The 15161-nt window shown below is 50.0% G+C and overlaps 1 protein-coding gene across 2 annotated transcripts in view; it reads left to right on the forward strand.

Moving 5' to 3' along the window:
• Nucleotides 1-15161, forward strand: part of LOC120948117 (titin) — a 158474-nt gene that overhangs the window by 116023 nt on the left and 27290 nt on the right. For both annotated transcript variants that reach the window (XM_049607064.1, XM_049607065.1), the window contains 2 exons: nucleotides 803-7996; nucleotides 8535-9133. In XM_049607064.1, the coding sequence (XP_049463021.1) occupies nucleotides 803-7996; nucleotides 8535-9133 (7793 nt within the window). The remainder of the gene's footprint in view (nucleotides 1-802; nucleotides 7997-8534; nucleotides 9134-15161) is intronic.

Raw genomic sequence — 15161 nt, forward strand, 5'->3', positions numbered from 1 at the left:
TCTCCTCGACCGTAGTAGAATAGTATTGATGGAATGTTATTTTGGAATGTTTGTTTCACGTCTATCGTTTGATTTTCTACGCTATATACCGTCTATACTTTGCCTGTTCTATACAAGCCTGTGGTTGCAATTTGCAAGGTTGGCCCAAATGCCAACCCAATGTTGCGCTAATGCTCGTTTGGGGCATGACACGATTGTGTGTATCCTATATATTCAGCCATCGCCTGTTAGCCATAGTTTACTACACTAGCGTCGTTAAAGCCTGCGCATCCGTTTCTTTAGGATCACCGCCGGAATGGCTGCTCTGTTGTGTGCCTGTCGATTGAAGAATGTGAATGAGTTAGACGCCAAGCCTCTTCACTATCTCTTTTATCTCGATTGGATCGTTCTTTGTAGTGTCACTCGCACTGCACGAAATTCAATGTCTTCCCACTACTTCTTCGTCTGTTCTGTTCTATATCTTCTACATCTTCTATCGCTGTCTCTATGATAAAAAAAACCAACTCTCTGTCTATCACAAGCTCTGTCTTTGTTTCACTTTTCAATAATGGCAGTACTGCCTCCTACACCAACGGTAGGCTTCAATTGAACACATCAGTTTTACGTCACTTCACGTACACTTTGTACACTCTCTTACAACACATCATACCACTACTTTTCGGAGACACATCAATGCACCCAATATTTTAGTACACCTTTTCAAACTGTTTAGAGTAGCTCGTAGTAACACTCTATTGCGCGGCTCCATTGCTGCCCTCAGACCCACTGAATCCTATTGTTCCAACTTCGCATGATTCCACAGAAACACCCGATCTCAGAGAAGACGCCCATCATAGCACCGGCAGCCATACTGCGATTGCCACCACAACCATCACCACGAACAACACCACTGTCACGAAGAAAAAACACAAGAAACTTCGCTCCGACAAACGGCAGCAGCACAAACACGAAGACGAGACAGAGGTTGTCGACAGTGAAGAGTCGATCGAGGAGCGCAGGCGCCTAACGCAGCAACGTCGCAGACAGCCCCTGCATCCGCTGCGCCCTCTGCTGCCAAGCGAGGAACAGGTGCAGGAAGAGTTGGCCCCCGATTTTCTTACCTCTCCCGTCCGGGAAGCGCACAGCCTCCCGCTGGAGGTGGCGTCCGTGACGAGCGAGTCGACCGTGCTGAGTCAGGTATCGAATCTGGTCGAGCCTGACATGGCAGCCGGCACTAGTGCTACGGTCAAGGTCGTGCCGGAAACGGCCCTGGTAACTGAGGAGATCTTTTTGTCCGAGCGTGAGTCCGACACGATGCTGCCGGACAGTGCGCGCCTGGCAGCCAGTCCGCACTACAAGCTGTTCGGTGTGAATGAGCCGGTTCAGGTTTCCGAGGTGAGTCCGCAGGAAAGCTCGTTCGATCGAAGTCCGCAAACGATGCCCCAGCAGGCGTCGGCTACAGCCGATTTCGCACCCGTACAATCGCTCATCGTGAGCGAGTCCACAGCGCAGGACTCGACCGCTGTTTTGGAACAGGTGGTCGAAACTGTAGGCAGCGCCACCTTACAGCTGCTGACGCACGATGCAACGATCGTGCAGGAAACGGTGTCCTCACAGTCGGAGCGTGAGTTGTCGATTTTGCAACGCCCAACACCTAGCCATGCCCACACGAACGTACTATCGAAGGAGTCGCTTCAGGTGACCGAAGTAAACCGCATCGAAAAGGAAGAAACGTTTGACGGTCACATGAAACTGCCCACCGTACAACCACACTATCAGATACTACCGTCGGAATCCATTCAGACGGAAGAGACCATCACTCAGGACGCACCGAGCCGTTACTATCCTGAGCTGGTGGTTCCGACGGAAAGTGCCCGTCCAGCAATCGTGGAACAGAAATCGTACACGACGGAGGTTATGAATGCTCCGGAAAAGGAGGACACATATCAACCAGGACGTTTGCCTCCGCAGCAGTGGGCCGATGTGGAGCTCCTGACCAAGGAACCATTGTCCGTTACGGCACAACAGGTTGGAGAGTCTGAGGTGGAGTTTTCAGCAACACCGAAGATAAGCTCCTACCAAGCCACTGGCTCTGTCACGATGTTCGAAAACCAACTCACAACGCAACTGGTTAATGATAATATCACCGCCCAAGACTTCCAGGCTCAGCCGTTTGAGTCCAAACGAGCGAACGTAGAGTTCCTGGAGCGAACGTGTGTCTCGGTGTCGAAGGTACTAAGCAACGAAGCGGAAGCATCGCTTGCACCGTTTGAAGTGACGGACAGTGCGATGGCACAGACCACTCTTACGGCACTCAAACCCGTAAGCGAATCGACGCTGCAATTCATCCACGAGAAGGAAACCCTCCATCAAGGAGCACCTCGGCCGAACGAAGCAATTGCCGCGACACTGCTCGAACCTATCGAAAATCTTGCAATCACCGAGGTGGAGACAGCTGATACGGCAGGAAGATTCTCACCGGAAGCCATCGTCGACCGTTCCGAGCAGGCATCGACCAGCTTTGTTCCAATCCAATCACACTCCGTTACGACGGTAGATGCAAATGAGAAGGAAGCTGACCTACTCGCTAAAGCTGCTGCACCTTCGGCATATGCCGAACAGCAGCTTAACCTGCAGCACCAGCTAGAGGTTGTGCAGCATGAAACTGCCGAACGGGAATTTACCTTCCAACCGCACGCTATGCCGCAAGATCAAACACTAAAACCAACGCCAACCGATAGTCTGAAGTCGGTGTTGGTGCAGGAAACGATCGCCAATGTATCTGCGGCTGAGCTGCTCCAAACCACCCCAACGTCTCAGCTGGCACGTCTAGTTGGGGCCGGTGAACATGATGAAAAGATTGTTTCCGAAATCACCATCTACGAGACGGTCCGGTCGCAGGAGGAAACAGTTCGACCGGAAGAGAAAACGGCTGAACTGCAGCTGCCCAGTCTGGCCAGCGAGCTCATTGTGACGGAGGTCATTAGTGGACAGATGGCTAACGAAGAATGTAAACTGCAGGAGCTGGCCAAGGATCAAACGATCAAGCCAATCCCGACGCATTCGCTCAAGACGGTACTGGTGGAGGAAACGGTTGCCAGTGAAGGAACAGACCGGCTGGACATTCAGCAAACGCAAGATATCACGCAAGCCTACGTCAAAGGTGATGAGCTGGAGGAAACGATCGTATCTGAGGCGATGATACTGGAGGGCACACAACATTACACCGTGCCTGATGCTCCTGCCCAAAAATCGGCCACCACGAACGTTGAACGCCCTGTTGAAGGCTTAACCGTGACGGAGATAGTTTCGGAGCAGCGGGAACAGGAAGAAATCATACAACCTGTCAAAGATCGCTCAGCAAAGCCGGTCCCGACGGAAGCGCTCAAGTCAGTACTCATCGAAGAAGTGCAACTGTCTAGCCACACTGAAACACTGGCAGCTGATGAAACGCACGCTTCTGAAGCAATCGTTAAGATTGGAGACGCACTTGAGCAGACGACCGTACAGGAGATGGTTATCCTGGAAGATGTAAACAATCTTAAAGAGGACAGTAAACCTGAGCAGAAACAAGCCGACACACTGTTACAACCTAGCACCGAACTTACCATCACCGAAGTCGTCGCCGAGGATCGCGAACGAGAAGGTTTCGATGTGGCCGAAATTGCCAAAGACCATACGGCTCGTTCTGTACCGACGCACACGCTCAAATCCGTACAGGTGGAGACAACAGAAGCGGTCGACTCGGTCATCAGCATCGTGGCTCCTGCTGTTGTCGAGTCACTTGCCACCATGCAGCGTGACCAGCTGGAAGAGAAGATTGTAAGTGAGCAACTTGTGCTGGAAGCGGTGAATCAGTATGAACGAGAAAATGTCGCCATGCGTCAGGCCGTCCCAGCGCTGGAACCGAACAGTGAGCTGACGGTAACGGAAGTGATGGTTGAGCAGAAGGAACAGGAGAAGGTAGACGAGCTGGCAGTGAAAGATGCACACGCTCAGTCTCTACCGACGCATATGCTCAAATCGGTTACAGTGGAGCAGGTAGAAGCTTCGGAAAGCCTTACCAGGATAGAACAAACAGTACCGGTTGAAACCCTGGCCAGTGTTCGTAGCGATCAGCTCGAGCAAACAATGGTCTCTGAAATGATCGCTTACGAAGCCACCGCTGGAATGGTTGAAGAGGTTAAACCGACCGAAAAGTTGGCTAATTTAACAGTGATTCCCATCAACGAGCTACTCGTCAGTGAAACCGTTGCCGAGCAGAAAGAAAGAGAAGGATTCAATGTCGCAGAGATCGCTCAGGATTATGTTGCCAAACAGGTACCGACGCATTCGCTCAAATCGATCCAAGTAGAGGAAACGATTGCGAGTGAAGACGCATCTCAGCTTAGCCAAGCATTGGCCAGCGAGACGAAAGCAACGACCCAGAACGACGAGCTAGAGCAAACGACCGTTTCCGAAACGTTTGTCTTCGAAGAGACGCCAGCACTCGAAGCTACTCCCAAACCGACTCCCAAATCAGCAGAATCGCTTTACGAGCCACAGATTGGCGTAATTGTTACAGAGATCAACGTCGGACAGAAGGAGCGCGATGGCTTCAGTGTAGCGGAGCTCGCACAAGACCACACGGCCACAGCTGTTGGTGGTCATGCATTAAAGACAGTAACGATTGAAGAAATCACCGCATCCGACACGATTGATCAGCTTAAATCTCCCCAGCAGCTGCTCAGCTCGGCTTCGGTGCGCAGCGAACAGTTCGAACAAACCACCGTCCAGGAGATGACTGTGTACGAAGGCTCACAGCAACTGCCGGTGGATGAGATGCCGGCAGCCAAGTCAGCCGATCGGTCCTTCATCCCCAACGCGGAACTGATCGTGACCGAGATCGTAAGCGAACAGAAAGAACGCGAAGGTTACAATGTAGCTGAACTGGCGCGCGATCACACAGCCACTACAACCATGACCTCACACTCGCTCAAATCGATTACGATTCAAGAGACACTTCCCGAGGAATGCGTTGACAAGCTTCGGGATGATCAGACAGCAGAAGCTACCTCTGCCGCCGTCACGGACGACAAGTTAGAGGAGACGATTGTGCGTGAAGCACTCGTTCTGGAGACGATCGATAACTACACGATGGAGTTTACGCCATCGGAAAAGCAAGCACTACCAAACATCACTCCCATGACGGAGCTGCACGTGACGGAAGTAATCGTGGAGCAGAAGGAAAAGGACGGCTACTCGGTACAGGATATCGCACAAGAGCATGTCGTAAAGATGCTTCCCTCGCATACGCTCAAATCGGTCATTGTGGAGGAGGTGCAGACATCGGACGTGGTGGGTGACGTGGAGCAGCTACGGTCCATCCCACTCACGGCAAGCGTTCGCAAAGAGCAGCTTGAATCACAAACCGTCACTGAGCAGCTCATTCTCGAAGGTCTCGAGAAGCTGGATGAACAGCAAAAACCGACACACAAATCAGCCACCACCAATATTGAAGCCATCAGTGAGCTACTCGTGACGGAGGTCATTACGGAGCAGAAAGAGCAAGAAGGATACGATGTGCAGCAGATAGCAAGCAACTACAACGCTAAAGAGGTTCCGTCGCACACGTTGCGGTCAGTACAGATAGAGGAAACACTTCCAATGGACGATGTCAAGCAATTCGTGGATACACCACACACCTCCCATGCCAAACCGCTGACGGACGAGATCGAGGAACGAGTCATTGCCGAAACGGTTGTGCTGGAAAACGTTGCTAACCTAGAACAAGTGTCTCAGCCGGAGTCAAAGCACGCGGAAAAGGTGTTGCCGAGTCAGACGGAACTTCACGTAACGGAGGTGGTTGTGGAGCAGAAGGAGAAGGAAGGATACAGCGTGTCCGATTTGATAGTACAGCAGTCGGCGAAAACGGTCCCTACCGAGCCACTGAAATCGATCACCGTGGAGGAAGTGATTCTGTCCAGTGGAACAGAAAACATTGAAGCTAAGGAAACAGCCTCCTCCACACTTGCCTCCGTACGTAGTGACGAACATCAGGAAACGACCATTTCCGAACAGGTCGTGTACGAAGCAACGGATCGTTTCGAACAACAAACTGTCCCGGAAGGAAAAACCGCATCCTCCTCGATGCAACCTCGCGAAGAGCTAGTTGTTACGGAGGTTGTATGCGAACAGAAGGAATCGGAAGGGTTCGATGTGCAGCAAATTGCCAGCGGCTACTCCGCACAGGTTGTTCCATCGCAGATACTCAAGTCAGTGGCGGTGGAACAGGTTCAAATAGTTGAAATGCACGGTGTGATGAAGGAGGAATTAACTGTTGCCAGCGAGAACCGTGCGTTGGTTAACGAATCTGAACACGAACAAAAAACCATACAAGAAACCATGGTGTACGAGATGCTGTCTGAGAAACCGACCGATCAAACACCCGAGCAAAAGCTCGCCAACATTGACGTTCAGCCGGTGCAGGAACTCATCGTAACGGAGGTGATTGCCGAGCATAAAGAAAGGGAGGGCTTCGATGTGCATGAAATTGCGAAGGACTACACAGCTCACCCAACTACAGCCGGTTTGCATAAATCGATCGCAATTCAAGAGGTGCACTCTTCGGACGCTCTGGAAGAGCTCGACGCAGCTGTAGCTACTGCCACGGCGACTCCCCAAACGGACAACCTGCAGGAAACGGTCGAGTCGGAAACGACAGTGCTCGAAGCCATCACCAATCTGGTGCCTGACGATCATCCTGCAGGGAAAACGGCCGCCACTGCTGTGCTGCCAAACGTAGAGCTGCAGGTGTTGGAAGTTGTGGTTGAGCAGCGCGAAAAGGAAGGTTTCGATGTGAAATCGATTGCTAAAGATTTCCACGCACAAGCCCTTGCAGAAGCTGAACCGATGAAATCTGTCATTGTAGAAGAAGTTCAGGTGAGCCAAGATGCAACGGAGCTGCCTTCCAGTCCTGCTCAAAAGCAAGCGGCAACTTCTACCAAAGATCAGTACGAACAGACGATCGTAAGCGAAACAGTCGTGTACGAGGATCTAGCACAACAGCAAGAGCGTCTAACGCCGGAAGAGCATCGAGCAACGGCGAGCCTGGATGCCGTAACAGGAGTTACCATCATCGAAGTTATCACCGAACAAAAGGCAAAGGAAGGTGTTGAGATAACAGAGATCGATAGTCAAAAGGCGAAACTGGTACCGAGTGATGCTCTCAAATCGCTTACAGTGGAGCAAGTGGACACACTGCAGAGTGTGGTGGATGCACCGCAAGGACAAGTACCCAAGACGAAGGCACTTGTCAAGTCCGATACCATCGACGAAACGACGGTAATCGAAACGATGGTGTTTGAAAACACGTCCGAATACAAGCAACAGCTCGAACTAACGCAACAAACGGCGAAGACACTCGCGGATGAAGACACCAAGAAATCACTTCTGGTGCAGGAGGTATTGACGTTGCAAGAGTCAAAGACGCTACCAGCCGACGGCACCAAGCCGGTTGAAGCTAGCTTTACGCCCGACCAATTGCTACAGACTACGGTGGAACAGACGACCGTGTACGAGGGAACGGAACAGTTTTCGTCCACGCTAACGATGGACAAAAAGTATCCCACGTTCGACATGCAAGGGCTTGAGCTACCACTTCAAAGTACGGTGGATGTATCAGATGCTGTGAGTGAATTGACACCGCATCGCGAGCCCACAACTAGTGTTAAGCCTAGTCTTACAGAACAGCTTCCTGCGGCTTCCACCACGGAAACCGTGAGCCAGGACTCGTACGATAAACTGTCCACACCGAAAGAAACCACCACGCAACAGGCACAGCGCACGGTATCGAATTTGTTCGTTTCGACCACGACCGAAACAGTGCTAGGGGAAGGGCTAGATAGGGCCGATTTCAGTCTGCGGTCAGAAACCCAAACGGCGTCGATGAAGTTTACCGATATGACGGTTGTACCCCTGCAATCTGAACTACTCACATCCGACACGGCACAGCTACTTGAAGAGACCGTACAGCCACGTAAGTTTGCCTCCGCCACGCTGGAGGAAGGTTTGAGGGCACCTGAATGTTTAGAAGTAGCTAGTAATGAACAGAGCGACGCTGCCATCGACTTCGTAACGTCTGGCAGGCGGGCGTCGATTACTTTTATTACTAACCAAACGGTCCATGTTTCCGAAACGACTCTCGACGAGTGCACAGATCGGATCGAGCTTGCTCAAGAGCCAGAACAGCGGTTCGCAAGACTGACTGAATCTGCTCTGCTCACGTACGAGGAGTCTCGTCCTGTGATAGCACTGGGTAAGTACAGGGTGGGTAAAATGCATAACCAATGCCCATTTTCATCAAATTCATGTCATAAACTATACGGCTTACTAAATATCAATTTTCATTGTACAATATTATCTGTCGTTCATAAACACGAAAACATACGCTAAATGCTATACAAATGCGTACCCTTGTCAATTTTACTGCATTATTACACCATTGTACACATATCTATAGTGAGGCAAGAACAACAGTTTACACTAAACATACACCTTTACCACTATCCCAACAGATCACACTGGCCACAAAACACGTACCACTACATCACAGAGCAGACAGATCACTAGTCAAGCCACACAACAGGAAGAACAAATCATACACACAGAAGATACACAAAACATACACATTCAGAAACGAAAACAATCCATGCCGGAAGAAGTGCGCGTCTCACAAACAGTCATTGAACAGGGTAAAACGAAAAAACAAGTAATGAAAAAGCGAGTGGTGAAACAGGTCATCGATGGAAAAGAGCAGATCACAGAAATTGTCACCATCCAGGAAGATGATCAAGTGCCCATGACAACTGTTACTGTAAGTGCAACGAAACTTCCAGTGCAAGAAGCCACCGCAAAATCACTGGCTAACCAGCAAGAACCGGACGCATTGCAAATTCTACAGCCGATTGAGGAAACAACGATCGAAGAGCATCCAGAAGTTGTAGAAGAAGTCAGATCTGACACCGGTGTAGTCAAGAAGAAGGTCGTTAAGAAGAAGATCATCAAGAAGCGTGTTGGGCCCAAGGAAGAGGTCACTGAGGAAGTTACCGTAGAGGAAGATGGAAAACAGCCTGAGACAACTGTCACAGTCACCGAACATGAGGTTCCATATGAAGTTACACAGCCTTTCGAGGAGGAGCGCAAGCCTCTCGAAGCTGTTGTGGATGAGTATCCAGAACCAATGCAGGCAACGCTTAAGACGAAGACTACCAAGATCGTCAAGAAGAAGGTCAAGAAGATCAAGCAAGGCGAGCCCAGCTCCGAAGAAGTTCCTCAGGAAGAGGTGGACGAGTTGGTCCTCGAACAGACTCCCATGGAGCAACCAGTTATTGAGGAGCTCCCAGAGCATGTTGAGGTCGTTGAGACCATCACTAAGGAAGGAAAGCCCAAGAAACACGTCACCAAAACCAAGGTCATCAAGAAGAAGACGGCCGGAAAGGTCGAGGAGGTCAAGATTGTGACTGTGCAAGAAGACGATCAAGTACCCGAGACCACGATCACCATGACTGAGGAGGAGACGGCTCCTGAAACAGTTCCTACCGTGTCTGAGGAGACTCCGTCGGTGGAAGTCATCAAACCAAAGAAAAAGAAGATCAAAACCATCAAGAAGAAGGGAGAGGATACGACAACTATTGTTCAGAAGCTACTTAAGCTCGAAGACACTAGCACAGAACTGCAACCGTACGAACACGTCGACGAAACAGCGCCTAAACTGGACATCATACCTCAGACTGCTGTAGAAGCTCTTGAAATTGAAGAGCTTCCAGAAGAGGTCAAGGTCACCGAAGTCGTCACCAAAACTGGTCAAACCAAAAAGCAAGTCACGAAAAAGAAGACCGTCAAGAAACGTGTCGGGCAAAAGGAGGAGCATATCGAGGTAGTCACTGTTCAACAAGACGACATGGCTCCGGAAACCACCATCACTGTAACCGTGGAAGAAACTCCCGAGCTCAAACCAGCTGATGACAAGCCTAAGCCCAAGAAGAAGAAGGTCAAGACCATCAAGACTACTGACGACTCTGACGATATCATTGAGCGTCTTCTCAACCTGGAAGTACACAAAACTGAGCTTGAACAGTACGAGAAGATCGATGTCGATATGCCGAAGCGCTTGCGACCGGTTGAGGAAACAACGATCGAAGAGCATCCAGAAGTCGTAGAAGAAGTCAGATCTGACACCGGTGTAGTCAAGAAGAAGGTCGTTAAGAAGAAGATCATCAAGAAGCGTGTTGGGCCCAAGGAAGAGGTCACTGAGGAAGTTACCGTAGAGGAAGATGGAAAACACCCTGAGACAACTGTCACAGTCACCGAGCATGAGGTTCCATATGAGGGTACAGAGCCTTTCGAGGAGGAGCGCAAGCCTCTCGAAGCTGTTGTGGATGAGTATCCAGAGCCAATGCAGGCAACGCTTAAGACGAAGACTACCAAGATCGTCAAGAAGAAGGTCAAGAAGATCAAGCAAGGCGAGCCCAGCTCCGAAGAAGTTCCTCAGGAAGAGGTGGACGAGTTGGTCCTCGAACAGACTCCCATGGAGCAACCAGTTATTGAGGAGCTCCCAGAGCATGTTGAGGTCGTTGAGACCATCACTATGGAAGGAAAGCCCAAGAAACACGTCACCAAAACCAAGGTCATCAAGAAGAAGACGGCCGGAAAGGTCGAGGAGGTCAAGATTGTGACTGTGCAAGAAGACGATCAAGTACCCGAGACCACGATCACCATGACTGAGGAGGAGACGGCTCCTGGAACAGTTTCTACCGTGTCTGAGGAGACTCCGTCGGTTGAAGTCCTCAAACCTAAGAAAAAGAAGATCAAAACCATCAAGAAGAAGGGAGAGGATACGACAACTATTGTTCAGAAGCTACTTAAGCTCGAAGTCACTAGCACAGAACTGCAACCGTACGAACACGTCGACGGAACAGCGCCTAAACTGGACATCATACCTCAGACTGCTGTAGAAGCTCTTGAAATTGAAGAGCTTCCAGAAGAGGTCAAGGTCACCGAAGTCGTCACCAAAACTGGTCAAACCAAAAAGCAAGTCACGAAAAAGAAGACCATCAAGAAACGTGTCGGGCAAAAGGAGGAGCATATCGAGGTAGTCACTGTTCAACAAGACGACATGGCTCCGGAAACCACCATCACTGTAACCGAGGAAGAAACTCCCGAGCTCAAACCAGTTGATGACAAGCCTAAGCCCAAGAAGAAGAAGGTCAAGACCATCAAGACTACTGACGACTCTGACGATATCATTGAGCGTCTTCTCAACCTGGAAGTGCACAAAACTGAGCTTGAACAGTACGAGAAGATCGATGTCGATATGCCGAAGCGCTTGCGACCGGTTGAGGAAACAACGATCGAAGAGCATCCAGAAGTCGTAGAAGAAGTCAGATCTGACACCGGTGTAGTCAAGAAGAAGGTCGTTAAGAAGAAGATCATCAAGAAGCGTGTTGGGCCCAAGGAAGAGGTCACTGAGGAAGTTACCGTAGAGGAAGATGGAAAACACCCTGAGACAACTGTCACAGTCACCGAGCATGAGGTTCCATATGAGGTTACAGAGCCTTTCGAGGAGGAGCGCAAGCCTCTCGAAGCTGTTGTGGATGAGTATCCAGAGCCAAAGCAGGCAACGCTTAAGACGAAGACTACCAAGATCGTCAAGAGGAAAGTCAAGAAGATCAAGCAAGCCGAGCCCAGCTCCGAAGAAGTTCCTCAGGAAGAGGTGGACGAGTTGGTCCTCGAACAGACTCCCATGGAGCAACCAGTTATTGAGGAGCTCCCAGAGCATGTTGAGGTCGTTGAGACCATCACTAAGGAAGGAAAGCCCAAGAAGCACGTCACCAAAACCAAGGTCATCAAGAAAAAGACGGCCGGAAAGGTCGAGGAGGTCAAGATTGTGACTGTGCAAGAAGACGATCAAGTACCCGAGACCACGATCACCATGACTGAGGAGGAGACGGCTCCTGAAACAGTTCCTACCGTGTCTGAGGAGACTCCGTCGGTGGAAGTCATCAAACCAAAGAAAAAGAAGATCAAAACCATTAAGAAGAAAGGAGAGGATACGACAACTATTGTTCAGAAACTACTTAAGCTCGAAGTCACTAGCACAGAACTGCAACCGTACGAACACGTCGATGGAACAGCGCCTAAACTGGACATCATACCTCAGACTGCTGTAGAAGCTCTTGAAATTGAAGAGCTTCCAGAAGAGGTCAAGGTCACCGAAGTCGTCACCAAAACTGGTCAAACCAAAAAGCAAGTCACGAAAAAGAAGACCATCAAGAAACGTGTCGGGCAAAAGGAGGAGCATATCGAGGTAGTCACTGTTCAACAAGACGACATGGCTCCGGAAACCACCATCACTGTAACCGAGGAAGAAACTCCCGAGCTCAAACCAGTTGATGACAAGCCTAAGCCCAAGAAGAAGAAGGTCAAGACCATCAAGACTACTGACGACTCTGACGATATCATTGAGCGTCTTCTCAACCTGGAAGTGCACAAAACTGAGCTTGAACAGTACGAGAAGATCGATGTCGATATGCCGAAGCGCTTGCGACCGGTTGAGGAAACAACGATCGAAGAGCATCCAGAAGTCGTAGAAGAAGTCAGATCTGACACCGGTGTAGTCAAGAAGAAGGTCGTTAAGAAGAAGATCATCAAGAAGCGTGTTGGGCCCAAGGAAGAGGTCACTGAGGAAGTTACCGTAGAGGAAGATGGAAAACAGCCTGAGACAACTGTCACAGTCACCGAGCATGAGGTTCCATATGAGGTTACAGAGCCTTTCGAGGAGGAGCGCAAGCCTCTCGAAGCTGTTGTGGATGAGTATCCAGAGCCAAAGCAGGCAACGCTTAAGACGAAGACTACCAAGATCGTCAAGAGGAAGGTCAAGAAGATCAAGCAAGCCGAGCCCAGCTCCGAAGAAGTTCCTCAGGAAGAGGTGGACGAGTTGGTCCTCGAACAGACTCCCATGGAGCAACCAGTTATTGAGGAGCTCCCAGAGAATGTTGAGGTCGTTGAGACCATCACTAAGGAAGGAAAGCCCAAGAAGCACGTCACCAAAACCAAGGTCATCAAGAAAAAGACGGCCGGAAAGGTCGAGGAGGTCAAGATTGTGACTGTGCAAGAAGACGATCAAGTACCCGAGACCACGATCACCATGACTGAGGAGGAGACGGCTCCTGAAACAGTTCCTACCGTGTCTGAGGAGACTCCGTCGGTGGAAGTCATCAAACCAAAGAAAAAGAAGATCAAAACCATTAAAAAGAAAGGAGAGGATACGACAACTATTGTTCAGAAGCTGCTTAAGCTTGAAGACACTAGCACAGAACTGCAACCGTACGAACACGTCGACGGAACAGCGCCTAAACTGGACATCATACCTCAGACTGCTGTAGAAGCTCTTGAAATTGAAGAGCTTCCAGAAGAGGTCAAGGTCACCGAAGTCGTCACCAAAACTGGTCAAACCAAAAAGCAAGTCACGAAAAAGAAGACCATCAAGAAACGTGTCGGGCAAAAGGAGGAGCATATCGAGGTAGTCACTGTTCAACAAGACGACATGGCTCCGGAAACCACCATCACTGTAACCGAGGAAGAAACTCCCGAGCTCAAACCAGTTGATGACAAGCCTAAGCCCAAGAAGAAGAAGGTCAAGACCATCAAGACTACTGACGACTCTGACGATATCATTGAGCGTCTTCTCAACCTGGAAGTGCACAAAACTGAGCTTGAACAGTACGATAAGATCGATGTCGATATGCCGAAGCGCTTGCGACCGGTTGAGGAAACAACGATCGAAGAGCATCCAGAAGTCGTAGAAGAAGTCAGATCTGACACCGGTGTAGTCAAGAAGAAGGTCGTTAAGAAGAAGATCATCAAGAAGCGTGTTGGGCCCAAGGAAGAGGTCACTGAGGAAGTTACCGTAGAGGAAGATGGAAAACAGCCTGAGACAACTGTCACAGTCACCGAGCATGAGGTTCCATATGAGGTTACAGAGCCTTTCGAGGAGGAGCGCAAGCCTCTCGAAGCTGTTGTGGATGAGTATCCAGAGCCAAAGCAGGCAACGCTTAAGACGAAGACTACCAAGATCGTCAAGAGGAAGGTCAAGAAGATCAAGCAAGGCGAGCCCAGCTCCGAAGAAGTTCCTCAGGAAGAGGTGGACGAGTTGGTCCTCGAACTGACTCCCATGGAGCAACCAGTTATTGAGGAGCTCCCAGAGCATGTTGAGGTCGTTGAGACCATCACTATGGAAGGAAAGCCCAAGAAACACGTCACCAAAACCAAGGTCATCAAGAAGAAGACGGCCGGAAAGGTCGAAGAGGTCAAGATTGTGACTGTGCAAGAAGACGATCAAGTACCCGAGACCACGATCACCATGACTGAGGAGGAGACGGCTCCTGAAACAGTTCCTACCGTGTCTGAGGAGACTCCGTCGGTGGAAGTCATCAAACCAAAGAAAAAGAAGATCAAAACCATCAAGAAGAAGGGAGAGGATACGACAACTATTGTTCAGAAGCTGCTTAAGCTTGAAGACACTAGCACAGAACTGCAACCGTACGAACACGTCGACGGAACAGCGCCTAAACTGGACATCATACCTCAGACTGCTGTAGAAGCTCTTGAAATTGAAGAGCTTCCAGAAGAGGTCAAGGTCACCGAAGTCGTCACCAAAACTGGTCAAACCAAAAAGCAAGTCACGAAAAAGAAGACCATCAAGAAACGTGTCGGGCAAAAGGAGGAGCATATCGAGGTAGTCACTGTTCAACAAGACGACATGGCTCCGGAAACCACCATCACTGTAACCGAGGAAGAAACTCCCGAGCTCAAACCAGTTGATGACAAGCCTAAGCCCAAGAAAAAGAAGGTCAAGACCATCAAGACTACTGACGACTCTGACGATATCATTGAGCGTCTTCTCAACCTGGAAGTGCACAAAACTGAGCTTGAACAGTACGAGAAGATCGATGTCGATATGCCGAAGCGCTTGCGACCGGTTGAGGAAACAACGATCGAAGAGCATCCAGAAGTCGTAGAAGAAGTCAGATCTGACACCGGTGCAGTCAAAAAGACGGTCGTTAAGAAGAAGATCATCAAGAAGCGTGTTGGGCCCAAGGAAGAGGTCACTGAGGAAGTTACCGTAGAGGAAGATGGAAAAC

The sequence above is a fragment of the Anopheles coluzzii genome, chromosome 2, assembly GCF_943734685.1.
Source record: "Anopheles coluzzii chromosome 2, AcolN3, whole genome shotgun sequence".
Taxonomy (NCBI): Eukaryota; Metazoa; Arthropoda; class Insecta; order Diptera; family Culicidae; genus Anopheles; species Anopheles coluzzii.